Source organism: Aedes albopictus, chromosome 3 (assembly GCF_035046485.1).
Source record: "Aedes albopictus strain Foshan chromosome 3, AalbF5, whole genome shotgun sequence".
Classification (NCBI taxonomy): domain Eukaryota; kingdom Metazoa; phylum Arthropoda; class Insecta; order Diptera; family Culicidae; genus Aedes; species Aedes albopictus.
In genome coordinates, this window is record NC_085138.1 from 241,884,841 (window position 1) to 241,903,262 (window position 18,422).

General features: G+C 40.6%; 2 protein-coding genes across 5 annotated transcripts in view; both read left to right on the forward strand.

The window, feature by feature from the left end:
* The first annotated feature begins 2,255 nt into the window (after positions 1-2,255).
* Positions 2,256-4,097, forward strand: LOC134290665 (uncharacterized). Its single transcript, XM_062857843.1, has one exon. It carries the CDS (start codon positions 2,256-2,258, stop codon positions 4,095-4,097), a length of 1,842 nt encoding a protein of 613 aa, XP_062713827.1.
* A 5,875-nt stretch (positions 4,098-9,972) lies between these two features.
* Positions 9,973-18,422, forward strand: part of LOC109416987 (uncharacterized) — a 33,397-nt gene continuing 24,947 nt past the window's right edge. Inside the window, exons 1-4 of one of the 4 annotated variants that reach the window (XM_062859795.1) lie at positions 9,973-10,166; positions 10,234-10,325; positions 12,482-12,677; positions 12,843-12,950. In XM_062859795.1, coding sequence (XP_062715779.1) covers positions 10,046-10,166; positions 10,234-10,325; positions 12,482-12,677; positions 12,843-12,856 — 423 coding nt within the window. In that variant the 5' untranslated portion in view covers positions 9,973-10,045 and the 3' untranslated portion in view covers positions 12,857-12,950. Of the gene's footprint in view, positions 10,167-10,233; positions 10,326-12,481; positions 12,678-12,842; positions 12,951-18,422 lie in introns of those variants that run through there. The other 3 variants (XR_009999240.1, XM_062859794.1, XR_009999241.1) reach the window with 3 other exon arrangements.

The following is an 18,422-nucleotide window of genomic DNA, read 5'->3' on the forward strand; positions in this document are numbered from 1 at the left end:
TGAGTGGTAAACACAATGAAGCACTATCAATTGTGAACGGTGAACGATGAAAACACGGGTAATGTAAACCAGATTTTATTGGTTTAATGACGGGAGAATTGCTATCTTTGGGCTATTCTCTACAGCAGGAGTTTGCACAAACGTTTAACAAATCACGTTATGAATTTAGGCGGCTTAGTTACTCATAAAACTACATTTAATTACCACCGGATAGCAAACACAGTATTCGACAACAATACGAACAGACACACACGATGGACGATGGATCTGCGAAAACGCTGGTAGACGAGGAGATCATAAGGCAACTGGGCGTCAAAGGAGAAACCCAACCGCTTTGCCTGCAGTGGACAGCTAACGTGAAACGGATTGAAGCAGAATCTCAGATAGTAGCTTTGGACATATCCGGAGAAAATGGACAGACAAGGTTCACATTGAAGGATGTGCGAACTGTGCGCAAGCTAGATCTACCACAGCAGTCGCTGCGATACGCGGAACTCGCCCAGGACTTTCCACATCTGAAAGGCCTACCGATAAAGGACTACGAAGACGCTCTTCCCCGGATTCTTATCGGGAACGATAACGCACACGTCACGACTATGTTGAAGGTGCGAGAAGGGCAACCCGGAGAGCCCATTGCAGCAAGGTCACGGCTCGGATGGACAGTGTATGAAATGCAGAGCGAGTACAATGACCGTGCACACAGTTTTCACATCTGCGAATGCCAGAATGACCAGAAGCTGCAAGATCTAGTGAAGGAGTTCTTTGCCGTGGAAAGTCTAGGGGTCGTTGCTATGCCATGCCCGGAGTCGTCAGAGATACAGCGAGCGAAGCAGATTCTGCAGAACACTACAAAGAGAGTCGGTCAACGATTCGAGACGGGGCTTCTTTGGAGATACGACCGCTTTGAGTTTCCGGACAGTTACCCGATGGCGGTCCGACGTCTTCAGTGCCTGGAGCGACGCATTCGGAAAGATCTGGTAATTGGGGAGAGTGTAGTAAAGCAGTGGTCTGAATACCAAACGAAGGGCTACATACACAAAGCTACGCAGGCGGAACTCGACGAAGCAGATCCGAAGCGAACGTGGTACCTTCCATTGGGAGTGACTATCAATCCCAAGAAACCGACGAAAATCCGTATATTTTGCGACGCGGCGGCTACGGTTGATGGAGTTTCAATGAATACGATGTTGCTGAAAGGACCGGACCTTCTGAACACACTGCTGAACGTCTTGTTTGTGTTCCGGGAAAAACGGATTGGATTCTGTGCAGACTTGAAGGAAATGTTCCATCAAATACGAATTCGGCCGGAGGATCGTCATGCCCAACGGTTGCTTTGGAGGGAGGACCCTTCGCACGTCCCGGACGTCTACCTGATGGATGTCACTACGTTCGGAGCAACCTGCTCACCGTGCTCGGCACAGTATGTTAAAAATAAAAATGCCGAAGAATATGCAGCAGAGTTTCCAGCAGCGGCCGAGGCAATCGTGAAAAAAACATTACATGGACGATTATCTCGATAGCGCAGACAGTGTCGAGGAAGCAATCAAGATTGCGACGGAGGTCAAGCACGTGCATTCTCTCGGCGGGTTCTACCTGCACAACTGGTTGTCGAATGCCAAAGAGGTCCTCGAACGGGTCGGGGATTGCGATGCGGTAGTCGAGAAAAGTTTCCGGCTGGACAAGAACTGCTCGACGGAACGAGTGCTCGGAATGTACTGGAAACCGGACGAAGACGTTTTCACCTTTTCGACAACACTGGCTATTGATACAGACCATCCTACGAAGCGGCAAGCATTACGAGTCGTCATGAGTCCGTTCGACCCAATTGGGCTGCTGTGCTTTTTCTTGATCCACGGAAAGATCCTTATCCAAGATCTGTGGAGATTGAGCACGGATTGGGATCAGCAGATACCGGTACAGTTGAAGGAGAAGTGGTCGCGCTGGACGAACCTGTTTCAACGCCTGGATGAAGTCCGTATTTCCCGCTGTTATTTTCCCAAACGTGCGCAGAGGGATGTCATCGACCTGCAACTACACATCTTCGTGGATGCCAGCGAAGAAGCGTACGCTTGTGTAGCGTATTTTCGAGCGGAGTTTGCGGATGGTGGAGAGGTAGCTTTGGTCGGTGGAAAATCGAAGGTAGCTCCTCTGAAGGCTTTGTCCATTCCAAGGCTGGAGCTAATGGCAGCGGTGATCGGGGTTCGACTGCTGAAGACGATTCGCAACCGCATTCGATGAACATAGACAGAGTGATTATGTGGAGCGATTCGAAGACGGTGCTAGCCTGGATCAACTCTGACCATCGAAATTATCGGCAGTTTGTTGCATGTCGCATCGGTGAAATTTTGTCCAAATCGGACGTGGAACAATGGCGGTGGGTACCAACAAAGGAGAATCCAGCAGATCTGGCGACAAAGTGGGGAAGAGGTCCCTGCTTATCTCCTAATAGTCAGTGGTTCAGAGGACCGAACTTTCTGCGTACACCCGAAAGCGAATGGCCCGCAGGACTAAAACCAACGGAACAGAAAACGACCGAAGAGCTGCGAGCATGTATGGTGCATACGGACGCAACAGTGAGTCTGGTGGTGGATTGGGCGCGTTTCTCCAACTGGACCCGTTTAGTGCGAGCTGTAGCTTATGTGCTTCGATTTTGTCGGAATGTGCTGCGAAGAGTGAAGAAGGATCAGCTAGGAATGGGGCTGCTGACGCAGCAAGAACTAGCGCAAGCAGAGATCAACATTTTCCGGATGGTGCAAAGGGAGCAGTATCCAGATGAGGTTGCAGTGCTTTCCAAGGAGCTGCAGGAGAATAGTATGAAAGGTGGTAGGCTGGAACGAACGAGTAAGATTCGGACGCTATCGCCATACATGGATGACGCTGGCGTGATTCGGTCGGAGTCCCGGATTTCCGCCGCTACCTTCGTTGCGTACGATACGAGATTCCCGATCATCCTACCGAAGGAGCACGAAGTCACCCGATTGCTGCTACAATGGTATCATCGGAGGTTTCTGCACGCCAATGGGGAAACAATAGTCCACGAAGTGAGGCAGCGATTCCATATCTCTGCCCTTCGTGCAGCAGTTCGCAACATAGCAAAGCTGTGTCAGATGTGCAAGGTGAAGAAGGCGACCCCGGCAGTTCCACGAATGGCTCCATTCCCCGAGGCGAGACTAAAACCGTATGAACGATCTTTTTCGTACGTAGGGCTCGACTATTTCGGCCCGATATCCTTTCGGGTAAATCGTAGCACAGTGAAAAGATGGATAGCGCTATTCACATGCCTCACTACTCGTGCCGTGCATCTGGAGGTGGCGCACTCACTCTCGACAGAATCGTGCAAGCAAGCGATACGCCGCTTCATCGGGCGCAGGGGCGCTCCGGTAGAAATACGCAGCGACAGAGGGACGAACTTTGTGGGGGCGAATAACGATTTGCGCAAGGAGATGATCGAGATGGACCGACAGCTTGCAGAGACGTTCACCAACACGAATACCAGATGGGTGTTCAACCCACCAGCAGCGCCGCATATGGGTGGCGCGTGGGAGCGTTTGGTCAGATATGTCAAGACAGCGATGGCGGCGATACAAACGACCGAGATCCCGAAAGAAGAAGCTCTGGCAACATTTATTGTAGAAGCAGAGAGCGTAGTCAACTCCAGGCCCTTGACGTTCATTCCATTAGAAACGGAGCAGCAAGAGGCACTGACGCCAAATCATTTTCTTTTGCTGAGCTCAACAGGTGTGAAACAACCTCCCAAGATCCTGGTAGAGCCGAAGATGGTATGCAGAGGAAGCTGGGAGCTGTGTCGCTCCATGGTAGATCAGTTTTGGAGAAGATGGATCAGAGAGTATCTGCCAACCATTGCTCGACGAACGAAGTGGTTTGGAGAAGTGAGGCCGATTGCCGTGGGAGATTTGGTTGTCATCGTAGAGGAGAAGGTTCGCAATGGATGGATACGTGGAAGAGTTGTGAAAGTCAACGAAGGAACGGATGGTAGAGTTCGTGAGGCCGAGATACAGACGGCGACTGGGATGATGAAACGTCCGGTTGCCAAGATAGCGCGACTGGACATAGAAGAAAGCAAAGCTGGTCAGTAGCTGCTTAACCAGCTTTACGGCGGGGAAGTGTTGCGGTGTATTTGCGCACGGTGAAACTGCCCGTCTAACAACTGGCAACACGGCCGTCTCTTTGATTAATGCTAAGAGAGGACTGTATACGTAGATGCCGATAGGGCAAGGATTTGAATAAGAGAAGAAATTAAATCAAACGAAATATAAATAGAAGCATTTGTTACTGCATTTTTTGAAATAATCATAGTTTTCTAAGTTGTTCAGAGTATTGCTAATATCATTTAACTCTGATGTAAGAACTGCATTTATTGTGAGATTTGAGCATATATTGAACCCATTGAATTATTTAGATCAACGAATCTGGCTATACGATTTGTTTTTGTTGCGATAGTGGATTGTATATGAGGAAGGACAAGTAAATGTAAGTCATTGTAAATTTGTAACATAACCCATACCTAACAAAATGAAATTTCAGCTTTTAGCTTACTCATCCTCCAAAACCGAGTGTGCTTAAAGGAAGTCCGAAGAACTCTCCACTCGTAACAACAGCTGTATACTGTCATCTCGTTTGGAGTTTAAAAGCTATGTTTCAGTAGAGATGTAATGTCAGCACTCCGAATTCCCGCTTTTCTCCTTTCGCACAACTCGATCGAAGCAGGCTGGGCAGTTGATGTCTCTCACAGGCATCATGCGACCGAGTTGCCGTATTTCTCCTTTCGCACACTAAATTTTCGCTTTTCACCTTTCGCACTAACACGAACGACGACGCACGGCACTAAAACGAAGCAGACTGGGCAGTAAGCCGTCCCTTATTTTGCAAAAATTGGAAATGTTATAAGTTCGTTAGTGGAAAACGACCGTTATAAGATGAGAAATGATCGTGTCAAAATTTGAAGTCCGTATCTCAAGGCTAAGTGGTCCCTCAAGGGGTCTAAAGTTGTCAAGAAATGTATGGGACTAAAAAACATGAAATTTTTTTCGACGAAGAAACACGCTTATCTACTGGAACCGATGATTTTAGGACCCTAAAGGACCAAAAATGTGCTTAGAATTGCGATATCCCTACTTGTTTATAAGTTATTGACAAAAAACAGCCGAAAAATCAACATTTTTGACCATTTTTTTTAGATCCCGAAGGAAGCCTATCCTATTTTGTTCAATAACTTAAAAACGAATGAAGATATCGCAATTCTAAGCACATTCTTGGCCCTTTAGGGTCCTAAATTCATCGGTTTTAATAGATAAGCGTGTCGTCGAAAAAAAAAATCATGTTCTTTTAGTCCTATACATTTTTGACAACTTTAGACCCCTTGAGAGACCACTTAGCCTTGAGATACGGACTTCCAATTTTGACACGATCATTTCTCAGCTAAAACGATCGTTTTCCACTAACGAACTTATAACATTTCCAATTTTTGCAAAATAAGGGACGGTCTACTGGGCAGTTGATGTCTTCGACAGGCATCATTCGACCGAGTTCCCGCTTTTCTCCTTTTGCACTCCGAATTCTCGCAACAGCTCGAACGACGACGCACGGCACTAAAACGAAGCAGGCGGGGCAGCTGATTATGAATTATAAATAAATAACCACAAAATTAGCTTGGACAATATCAAAAACCATAGAAAATCGATAATAAAGTGACTACTGAATGATTACTGAAAAGCTTTTCCAGAAAAAAAAAAATAGTTTAAATAATTATAGGACATTTTTTCAGGAGTTTTATAACTTGCGGGATTACGAGATTAAATCGAATTTTTGCATAATCTGAAAGTTTACCAGAAAGTTAAAACACATTCAAAATTTCATGAAGATTGGAGCACTAGAACGAAAGTTACAGCCGTTTGAAGCGCGCCCTCCATGAAGGCAAAGTACGAAACTCTGAACGCGATTATCTCGAAATGATGTTTTCAACAAGTGCCATTACGGTGATATCTTAAAAACTAGTTGACCGATTTGCAAACTTTTCTAATAGTTTGTATTTTGAATCTTGAGGTAATGAGCGATTCACATTACCTAAAAAAAATTGCACGATAAAATCCATGTTGAACGAAAAAGTCGTTGTTTTTGTGTTAAAAGTTGAAACAAAGTATTTTTAAGGTGACTTGGTGCATCACAGAATTTTCATAGGAATCATTGACTTTTTAATTTTCAATGATTGTTTGCCTCGCGTTTTTGAAGTGATAAGTCATAAGTCATGCAGTAGAAAAAGTATCATCACACTCACCACGAGTGAGCATATGGGATGATACATTTTCATCCGAATTTGCGCTTTGGTAACTGAGTTTTATCACTTTGAAATTTCGAGCGAGATTTCAATGATGCTGATGACGCACTACGCGTCGTTAAAACAACTATGCATTTATTTGTGAAAATTGAACCGTATAGTATTTTTTTAATCCCCGCAAGGTATGTAACCTCTTAAATAAAAGGCTATAATGTGTACAATAAAAAAAACATATGTATGTATGTAAATAGCAAAACATTCCAATGTGATAAAATATATAATTTGAGTGACTCACTCATACATCAGGCGCTGTCCATAAAATACGTACTTTTTTGAGGCCATCTCAGACCCCTCTCCCCCTCGTAGACTTTTGTTCATACAAAATTTTCGAAATTTTTATGGAGCGTAGACTTTGGCCACTTCTGAAAAGAGCTATGAAGAAATCTATGTTATGGGAAATTATACTATTGTAACTGACTACCTAGCTGTCGCTGGAGTTTCAAGTTTTTATATAAAAAAACTGAGCTTGAACTTGAGCTTGAGCTTGATTGACCGCCCGTGGATGCTCCTCCAGTATCGCCAGACCAGCTACACTTACACAAGGAACCAATGAGATATCTGTCGGGAACTAGCAGGCATCTTCAATGTGTGAGTGTTGGTGATCTTCTGGCCGTCGAACGAAGGATAAAGTGGAAAAAATAGAAAAAAATGACGAAATCCAGAAAGAGCGAATCCGGCAAAATTTGCTTCTCCCTTCATAGACTAACTCTAAACGAAGACGGGTGGCCCAAAAGCGAGCTACCAAAATCACTTACCTACTGTTAACTGTTGTGCTAAAAACAAACCACGGCAAGCAAACTTCCTAATCTTCCGCGTACACTGACATTATGTTCAATAAAAAAAAATATTACATAATATGTAGTTTGTAAGATGAATATGTAGTAATTTTGACGTTATGCAAAGTTTTGTCCACACTTTCTGGGACTCCGTATGACATTAGTTATTAGTCACCATGTTTAGCTGGGTTTTCCTGAGTATATCAATCGAAAATGATCCACAGATGAAAAAAAAAACTATTTCAGATATTTATCTTTCCCCAGCTGTTTAACTGAAAGCACAGCTCGTTGGTATGCTCATAACTACAATCAAATGAATTTTCCTAGAGAATTTCGGCTTGCAGTCTGATAAATTGCGTTGATTAATTGTTTATCATCGCCGACGTTTCGGTCCGGCTATTGGACCATCTTCAGGGCTCGATACGCTAATCAACAAGTTACAAAACAATTTTGTTCAAATTTAAAACTGTCGGGTTGAAAAGGGTCACGCCGTCTGGTACACGTTTGGGCCATTCGTTCCGATCGGATTTGGGAAATCAAATGGATATCCAAAACAACTTGTCTTTACTTTTGAGTGCCAAGTTATGTTTATTCCGTTTTTTGCATAAGTGCAAATGCAACAGGTGCATTTTCTGAACGTTTACCAAACGTGTCCCTTGGAGTTTACCCTCCCACTAACAACACCCAAATTCCCGTGACACCTGGACCTGAGAGATCCTAGAGCTATCTACATCTTTCTTAGGTGTCCAACTAACCATCCTTTCCAATCCCTCAGCAGTTGCAAGAACGAGGCCAAGACAGTTCTCAACCATTGGAGGATTGTGTCAGTCTTGTCTAAGAGTCAGAGATTAGTCCAAAATCTATGTGCTATGGTACCCCCTACGAATTTGTGCGACTCGCTTAATGCTTAAGGCGAAACTGGAAGCATTTCCTCATTTTTTTTGGTTTTTGATTTTTTAACTAACGAAGCAATATTTTTAAAATCGGTTTTCGTGCACATGTAGAGTATGGATCAGGGTATCTTCTGAGTTTTTTACGCTGCAGAAAATGTTTTTCGTTTTTGCAGAAAACATTTTTTAGAAAAATTTTGTTCAAAAATGGTTTTTGCAAAAACGAAAAACATTTTCTCTCGCGTAAAAAAATCAGAAGATACCCTGATCCATACTCTACATGAGCACGAAACCCGATTTTGAAAATATCGCTTCGTTATTTAATAAAAAATCAAAAACCAAAAAGTGAGGAAATGGATCCAGTTTCGCCTTAAGCTAAGTTTCCTGTTGCCACGTAAAGCGCTCAAGTAAAATTTCACCTTTTTCCGCAAGTAATTTTGGCAACTTCCAGTATGGGACGAAACGTTACTTTTCCTTACGAAATAATAGCACGGACTATTTTTCCGCACGGAAAAGGCAGCATCCATTTAATACGTAACGCTAAAATTGACGTTTTCCGACCCCCCTCCCCCCTGCGTAACGCTTTTTTGTATGAAAATCCTAAAATTTTTGTATGGACCGTAACGCTCGACCGTACTCACACCCTCCCCCTAGAGCGTTACGTATTTTGTGGACTGCGCCAATGTGACAGTTCCATTTGATTCGCACGGGAGGCGTTACGAGTGTTACACTTTTTTCCTTACTTGCCATTTGCGAACTACTCAAGTAATTTTGAAGCGGAATCATTACTTGACCATTACTTGTCCTATCTTTTTGCACAGTACGTACGAAGTAGAAACTAGCCATTATGCTTATGCTTATGCTTAAGTGCAACATTCAGAGGTGCACACATAAAACAGAATGTCGAGATCGGCTCTGTGAATCTCGGTTTAAGTTCATTTGCTAAAATTTCGGCTAAATGCTTGACGTTTTATGTTTGATTATAGCGGCACCCATGGGTGTTGCTATGAATAAACTGAACTTTTTGCTGATATCTCAGTTAAGGTTGAAGGATTCGTCATTGATATAACCGTCATCATTGAAAATTCGACAGCAGTTTTCTCGTTCAAAACACTGTACTTCATTCTCCAACCACAATCCAGTGAATACATTTTCACTGCAAAATTTTCAGTTTTGGACGAGAAAACTGCTTTGTAATTGTCAATGATGACGGTTATATCAATGACGAATCGTTCAACCTTAAATTGCGATTGCCGAGCGCTCGACTGTGCGAATCTCGACAAAAGAATGAAAATTAGCCGAGCTCAACTGAGTGTGTGGGATGTAACACCGTACGATATTTCTTCTGCATATAAATCAAACGTCTAACGTTCGCGATTGAGATTTTCGCACGGCATCAGCTTTATAATATTTACACCAAACTACTATGGGGGATTGGGAGTCCGCAGATCGTCATAACCGTTGCAATGATATTGGAGGTTCCAGACAAAAAGTGCGACAAATAGTGGAAAAGAGGGTTGAGTTAAAATGTACAGCTCTCGAGGAAGTGTGAAGAACTACCATAACTTATAATTCTTGAAAATAAAAAAGATAAAAAAAGCTCTCGAGGAAGTCACTTATTTTTCTTTATGGCGTAGCATCCCATCTGGGACAAACCCTGTTTCTCAGGTTAGTGTTGTATGAGCACTTCCATAGTTACTAGCTGAGAGCTTTCTCTTCCAATAACCATTTGCATGTGCATATTGTATCATACAATTTGTATGGGATAAAGCTACAAAAATATTCTAAGCGTAGGAAATTTCCATTACGAAAAGTTTCTGGACCGACCGGAAATCGAACCCGCAACTCTCAGCACAGTTTTGCTGCGTATCCGCACGTTTACCGCATTGACTATATGGGCGAGCCACTTGAAACAGAAATTTAGATAAGATTGGCTAGGGCGGGATAGTATAGTCAGTATAGTGCAGTTAGAGCCAAACAGTGAATATCGTTAGTTTATAGTGCGTCGTCATTAATCCTTAAAAATGACATCAATAAAGAATTTTCGTGTCATGGGCTTCATTTATACCGGGCTATGTCTGACAGGATCAATTTTATTGATCATCAATTCGAGCAATACAGTGAAATCAATTAATGTTTATCAAGGTATGACGATATTTTGTTTTTTTATTATTCATGAAAACTCATAAACAAGCACGCTCTTATTATGCAGGTGAAGCAATCAGTGGCGTCAGCATTGTAGTGCTTGTTATATCCCTAGTTTCACTTATTTTCAATGCTCTTCTTACATCTGGATTGTTGATGGTGAGTATGAACAACACAGGCTAAAGATTTCGATGCGGGAGGTAAACACGTTTTTAGCTAATTTAATTGGTTGAGTAAAATCAGGGCCGGATCTAGGCAGGCCAGCATAAATTCACTAATTCGCAATGCACACTATAGAATAAAAAAAAACTTACATAACTAGGAAAACTCGACAAAACAGATGTTATTTCGCTACCTAGTATGTTTTGCACGCAGGAAACGAAGTCTGGCATGTAACCTGTGAAAATGAGCATATCGACATATATAGAGGATAATTTGAAACAAAAACGAATTGCTCCATGAAGTTTTGCTAGCAGTTGATTCAGATCCAAAATGTTGTAAAAAAAATCTTTTGGGAGGCAGTCAGAATCTACCCAAGAAATCACTATATAAATTTTTATGCATGTATTTCACAAAAAAAAACACACACACACAAAAAACGACCAGCAACTCCAGTAAGCAGATTCCACCAGGGAATCCACTAGTTGATTAATTTGAAGCTTTCGACAAAACGACCCCAGTGTTTGAATTAGAAATTTCTCGAAGATTTCTGCTATAAAATTTTCTTGAAGTTTATCTGCGGAATCTGTCAAAAATTCCTAGTGGAGCGGACCTGGTGGGATGGTTAGAACACTTGACTATCACGCCGAGGACATGGGATCGAATCCCACTCCCAACAAACTCGCAAAATGTGAGTTCTTCCTTCGGAAGGAAAGTAAAGCGTGGGTCCCGAGATGAACTAGCCTAGGGCTATAAATCTCATTAATACAGATAAAAAAAATCCTACATTTACATATGAAATGCGTTTGATAGCGTTCGTTACTTTCATTTACCCTACGATCTTTATCCTAGAATTTCAAATCTGGATCTCTGCTCAAATTGGCGCAAAACCTCTCATCTTTTAATAGAAGCAGAATTACAAACATGTGAAATGATACAATTAGCTGAATTCTATTACATATTATAATTTATATAATTCTAGCTTTACAAAAAAACCTAACAATTTATACAGAATCCGAACAAACAACAAACTTAACGTACAACGAGGTAAATGATGGTGAAAGGTTCAATATGAGCACAACTTGTACGACCTCTTCGAATAAAAAGAAAGGCATTAGAACGAAGTTGTCAATAATACATATTTATGTCGAGAAGTAACTACACACGTGAACAATTAATGTTCGACTGCCAAAGGTCCGAAATGAATAGCGTTTTTCCTACATCGCGCCAAGCACTTAGCTGCTCTAGCCCTTATCAGTTAAAGTTTAATATTTTAACTGTTTTGTACGCGGAATATAAAACCAAACGTTATTGAAGCTTCAATCTATAGGACACAACCAGTTAGTACTTTGATTTGTAGTAATGAGCTGAATTTGTGTATGGTGAGAAGATAGGATCTCCGTTTCTGCAATGAAATGATGCAAAAAGCGTGAGTGTTATGATTTCTTGTCTAATCTGATGTTGTTTGAGCAAAACTTTGGATAACTATGTTGTTTAAGTTGCAAGAAATTGAGGAAACAACAATACAGTCAAGTTGCTCAAACAGCATCAAATTAGACAATCAGATGGTTGAGGATTCTGGAAACATGTTCGAGTTTCTTTGTATTCTAAAAATAAATACAAAATGACAAAAAATTTCATTGCATTCAGTTTATTGAATCCGGAGATATAACAGCTCAAAATTGGTTATCGGATAATTATACCTTTTTCTAGAACCTTTATAACTTTGTGTAGAATGGCCCGATCCTTCCCAAATTTTGACCACTGATACACATTTGAGAATATTTGATGCCCTTTTCGAATAGTTACAGCGATTTGAACATTTTTTGAAAAGTGAAAATATTACCTGTCCTCTGTACGACCATGGTTTTCAGCAGTCAACGAGGTAGAAACTTTTACTGCAAATCATTTAAGTCTACGTAATACTAACCCTCCTTTGGCATTAGGTTAATTTTTGATCCAAACCGTACACCATGCCAGCGAGCTGTTCCCAATGTGATGCAAAAGGAAGGTTAACTAATCAAATATTTATAATATTGTGATTGGAAATTTGGGACTTCAAAATGTTATTTCTCACGCCATTTTTAAGGATGTTTTAATATTTACAGAGGCATGTATTGTTAACTTATTTTACACACACGGTATCCCCTTTTCAGAATCGAGTGGAATTCATCAGATATCATCTGCGGTTCATCTCAACTGTTTACGTGCTGATTCTTGCCGGACTGTTTATCGGTTGCATTGTGGGTGGTATCACCATAGGAAATAACAACGTAGAAAAAGCTGATGCCATCGGTGCAGTAGCAATCGGTATGACAGTATCGGTCATGATTGTGATAACACTTGTAACTCGTAAGTTTTGCTTATTTACTAATCATATCACTGTCATTATTAATTATTTTTTTATCTTTATTTACTTTGATTGTGTGGATACTTAACGGTGTAATGCGCGTTATCTCAAATGATGGTATGCGTTTGCTGACATCTGATGCTGCGGGTGGAATTGCCTAAATCAAGAAACGGAGATTTAACATGCCGTGGTTGAATATTTATTACTTGTGCTCTGATAGTTTACAAAGAACAAAATATATGAATAATCTAATAAATCGAAAAGCAAAAAAAAAATCAAAAGCCTAGGCATACTTCTACGAATATCTTATCACTCAGATCCAGGGTACAAAAAACGGATCACGCCGAAAAACAAACGCTTTGTCCTAAGCGGTGCATGTTTATAACAAATGCGCTCCGCAACAAACGCATGTCAAGCGATGAGAGCAATAAAACAAATATCGCATATCACATAACGATTACAAGTTAAGGACAAACGTCTTGAAATCCAGCTTCACGAGTGCATCAGAACTTCAGACGCACAAATCTCAAAGAGCAAGCATCAAAAAACAATGCATTTTATTATTCTGTTCTTGCTCACTTGTAATAAGCTTAAAATAAGATGATCAGATGCACTGGTTTCGTTTACGATGAGATTTGTACGCTCAAAATCGTGAGTAGGTGCCAAAGTCGGCCATTTTGGGATTCTAACAAGTGTGTCCGTAAGCAACCAAGCGAACTATGCCGCTTCACATTAATCTTCACACTAAATTTCACTTTATGTCTGGCATCCACGCACCAATGCATGATCCCAGAGCAAAAGTTAACACATTTCTCACTAACACACCGACATCCTCATGACCTTGTGCAAATTGTCCGAATTTTTACTTTAACTTCAGACTGTTCTGAAACCTTCTGTAGTACGAAAAAGAATGAAAATATGTTAAGCTAGATGTAGCATTCACATCCTCTAGAAGACTGCTTGAATAAATCTAGCAACATCGGTTTATGAATGTTACGATAAAATATTTCAAGAAAGTATTTTGCTGTGACAAAAGCCATGACAAGGTCATTCGGTTTCCAATTGCCAAGTGTGCCCGATGCTGCAGTAAGTATCAGCAGATAAGATGCTATTGCTGTTATTTGCAATTTACCTTCTCTACAGTGAAATACCCGCTAGTAGCCACTACCCACAAAAATCTATATTTCAACCGGGAAGACCCTGAGAGCCGCAACTCCTTGAGCCTTCTCCTTATCCTAGAAGTATATAAAATAACAAACTGATCACATTATGAGCCGCTCGGTTAACATTAGCATGGGACACGCTTGTATGGAAAGAATGAATCCTCGCTCCAGTCGACTTTTTGGATTCCATTTAGGTCCCATATGAACTGTGCAAAATTTGAGCGCAATCGGTGAAACTATAATTTAGCACAAGCGTTTCAAAGTTTGCATAGGATTTACTATGAGAAAAATAACACTTACAAACAAAAAATCTCAGAGGTCGCCCTTTGTCTCCTTAATTCAAATGGATTTTTCTTGTAGCAAAATCATTTATGAAACTTTCCTTTGAAGACCGCAAAACGATTGGATGCTTGTGGAAAAAGTTATTGATTTATTACCAATTAGTGATCCAACGAACGGTTTTTTTTCATCAGCAGCACTGCTGCTGCCGTTGTTGCATGGGGTGGCAGGGTGGACCGGCAGTATGAATCCAGATTGAGAGATATTTTTTTCAGATTGGAAGAATCAACAAAACAACTATTAGGGGGATTAGGGGCATAATGGACAGCCGGGGCGAAATGGACACCCCTGTTTTTGTCGAAACCGTTGACTTTCATGTAAAACTTTTAATGCATAAGTGTAAAGGAACAAGTCATGGTTCTATGGTATTTTTCAAAAGTACCGTGATTTCGGGTGAAATTGATCAGTGGGAGACGAAAGGTACATTTTTATTTGTTCAAAATAATGCTTTAAACTTAAAACAATTTGTGGAAAATGACCATCACCTTGCTCAAGGATTATTGAATGATGAGTTAATATGTTTTATAGCCAATTAGTTACAGATTTCGGTATTAAATTCAATATTTTCCGGAACTGCGTATTAGGCGATCTTCATAGACACTTCCAAACTTTTGTTACCGAAGTTGTATCGCACATGTAATGAATATTCAAATGAATGTTCATAGCTGCCAAGTGTTCGCTAAACCCGTTTTCGTCAATAAAAGTTCTATAAATGTTGTAATTTATGCATAAAATTGCACTTTTTCGGATGTAGGGGGATTAGGGGCATAATGGACACCCGGGGCGAAATGGACACCCCTGTTTTTGCCGAAACCGTGGACTTTTATGTAAAACTTTTAATGCATAAGTGTAAAGGAACAAGTCATTGTTCTATTTTTCAAAAGTACCTTTTATATTCCTTCAAAATAACCAATATATCATTGAAATTGAAGAAGGTTTACCATATGGTGGATTTCTTATAATTTCGAAGCAGCAGCAAATAAGGTTTTACGAGTGTTTGAATGTATCCACCATAAAAACAAGTGAATTGTGAGCTTATCTACATGTATACGTAGATTTATCAATGTATGAAGTATTATATTTTTGATCAGAACTTACTCAAAATAGCAATTTGAATGTTGTAGTCGATTCGGGGCGAAATGAACACTGGCAATTATGAATGGACGTACGCGCGTTGCATACTGTTAGGCGTTTTAGAGAGTTAGGAAAAAATCATTCCGATTATTTTAGCCTAAAATTTATTTAATTAACTTTGATCTTATGTAAACTCCTCCAAGATGGAGTATTATATCTGTGGTATTGATCTCCGTAGGCAAATTACTTAACTGGTCGATATTATCAAAGATACAGCATAAAATATGCAGGGGTGTCCATTATGCCCCGATGGGTGTCCATTTCGCCCCGTACCTTTCCTGCCAGCCCCAAAAAACACACGGTTTACAATCCATTATTTCTTCACATTAATGACATTCTACCTGCTGTAAATGATTAAAATACGTAGGAAACAAGTTAAAGTTGTAAGCCAACTGATAATATGTTAAGTTTTTGTCTGTTATACAGGCCCAACATACTCATTTGCTTGCTTAGGGTGTCCATTATGCCCCTAATCCCCCTACAATATTGATACACATAATTAGTGAGAGTTGCATACTTTTAGGCGTTTTCTTTCGATTTATTAAACTTTAACCCTATAATGGATACCTGGGGTCCATTGGACCCCAGAGCCACTTTGAAGTTGTCGCAAACAAGTTTGGATTGACATATCGGCCCAATTTTTACAGTACCTACAAACTACACCACGATGAGTTATTTGGCCAAAAATATCAATAGTTTCGAGGCGTAATATGGATTATTCTCGATGTCAAAGTTGAACCGGGCGATTTTGTACCCCTGGGGTCCATTGGACCCCACGGCACAAATGATTGTATCTTTTGATCATGACTTCCTAGAATAATGCTGTCTTCGACAAAATTGTTCTGCAGACCAAGGGCAATCTTATGATAAATTAATTGAATCGAAATAGGCCCAGGAGATGACGCTAGTGTGTGATCAAATTATGGATTGAAAGCTTGAATATCTTGATATTCTAAATGCATAGAATGTTCATGTCTTCGGCAAAAGTGTTTAGTACACCAAAATCTTTTTGATAATAGAAATTACCTATGCTAATGTTTTTCAGCAAGATGGCGCTAATAGAAACATATTCGCTTACCATCCTAGACACCCTGAACGGCAAACGTCGTCAAAAATGTAAACTTCTTTTGAGGTGAATGTCTTGATGCAATATAATGACAAACAATACCAAAACTTCTTATTTGATGGATAATTTACTTCACAATTGACTCACCAGGTGGAGAAAGTAAAGCTTCAAAGATTACATATGGATAAGACTTTTGAACCACATTTCAAAAATGTAATATACATTTTTTAGGTACTTGATATCTCGATCGAGAGAAAATATCCTAAGTTGATGACTTTGGCAGATTAATTTATATGAATGTAATTTTTCAATTTCAATAATCTCTAATTTGAAATCATCTCACTAGATGGCGCTCCTGCACAATCAATTTATTTCGTCGATATCTCAGTCTAACGAAAAGATATAATTTTGGTATTTTCTTTAAAGATGTTCGTCTGTCTAAGCGTTACCCTTGATGTAGTTATCAGTGATTAATACTCCCACCCTCCTACCTACAAAGTCGACATCTTTGACAAAATCGCGTAAATTATTGAGAAGCTGGCTCTCAAATCTGAAAAAACATCTTCGAAAGCATCTCACTTGATTCATTCCAAGGTTTCTTCAGGTATTTTTCTACAAATTCGTTTAGGACTCCGGGTATTTCTCAGGGATTCTCTCAGGATGCCTTCATGATGTTCCAGTAATTTCATCAGATACAAAATTGTCACCAATAATTCCATCGATGATTGGTCGAGGGATTTTCATACGGATACCTTCAGGAATTTCTGAAGAAACTCCCGTTGGGATTTTTTTTTGAAAATAAATACACGGATTCTTTCAGTGACTCTTGCCAATGTTCCTCCAGGGCTTTATCTAGGAAATCCACTACGGATTTTCTTTTCGGGAAATTCTCCAGGGATTGTTTTAGGAACTCCATCAGCGATTCAACTAAAAATTCATAGAAAAATCCCTCGGAATTCCTCCCGGTATTCCTCATGGAATTCCTTCCATGATGCAAGAATTGCTTCCGGAATTCCTCTGAGATATAAAATTTAAATGTTAACTCTGCCGTGTGCAGCATAGTTGTCCCATGTGAATAGGGAATCCCATAGAACATGGGACAACTATGCCGCACACGGCAGAACTGGCACCACTATTTCTGGGTTGTGCGACGTCATATAGGTACACTCTAAATTTACTATTAAAAAATCTCTATAAATAATAAGCATCCCGATGTATGACAGATATAAACTGTACATGCTCATTAGCGCCACCCAATGGTAGAGTTCCGAATCAGATGGCTCATCAACTGTGAATGTTTTACTTACCAAACAACTCCAAAGACACCATCTTTCCAAGTAATCAGTATCCTGGAATATTTGAGATATAATACTTGTTGTTCACTAGCGCCGCCTTGTGGTGAAGTATCAAATCAAACGGTCCATCATCTGTAAGCCCTTGCCCAAGCAAACAACTCTGCCGAAGACACCAACTCTACTAGTAGTCAGGGTCTTGCGAGATATGACATGTTATTTTTTCAGTATTACATATGTTTGTCTGTGATGTCTTTTTGGGTTCATTCAAATAATACGTAACGCCAAATTAAAAAAAAGAACGCATCTCTACCCCACGTAACAACTTTTGTGTGACAAATTTTGAAATTTTGTATAAAGCGTAACACTGCGCTTGACCCATTCCCGCTCCTCCTATCGTTACGTAATATTTGAACGACCCCTTTTGAGCCGCAGGACATGTATGTCTACCCATCTACAGAAGTGCGATTTATCCTATTGTTTTGAGCGTCTTGTGTGCTTGCTAGGTACGTTTCATTCTATTGATTGGGAGCATTTTCGAATGCTCTCTAGCGCCACCTAGCGGTAATTTCCTGTACTAAATTAATTATCATTAGATAGGCCTTGGAGGAGAAGGATGCAGCGCGGGCGGTAATGCTGCAGCATGGAACCCGACAGAATGTGGAGCGATACAGACAGAAGTGGAAGCAGCAGACCCGTCTCTTCCGGGAGAAAAAGCGCCGCCTGGAAGAAGCGGAGTGCGAGGAAATGGAA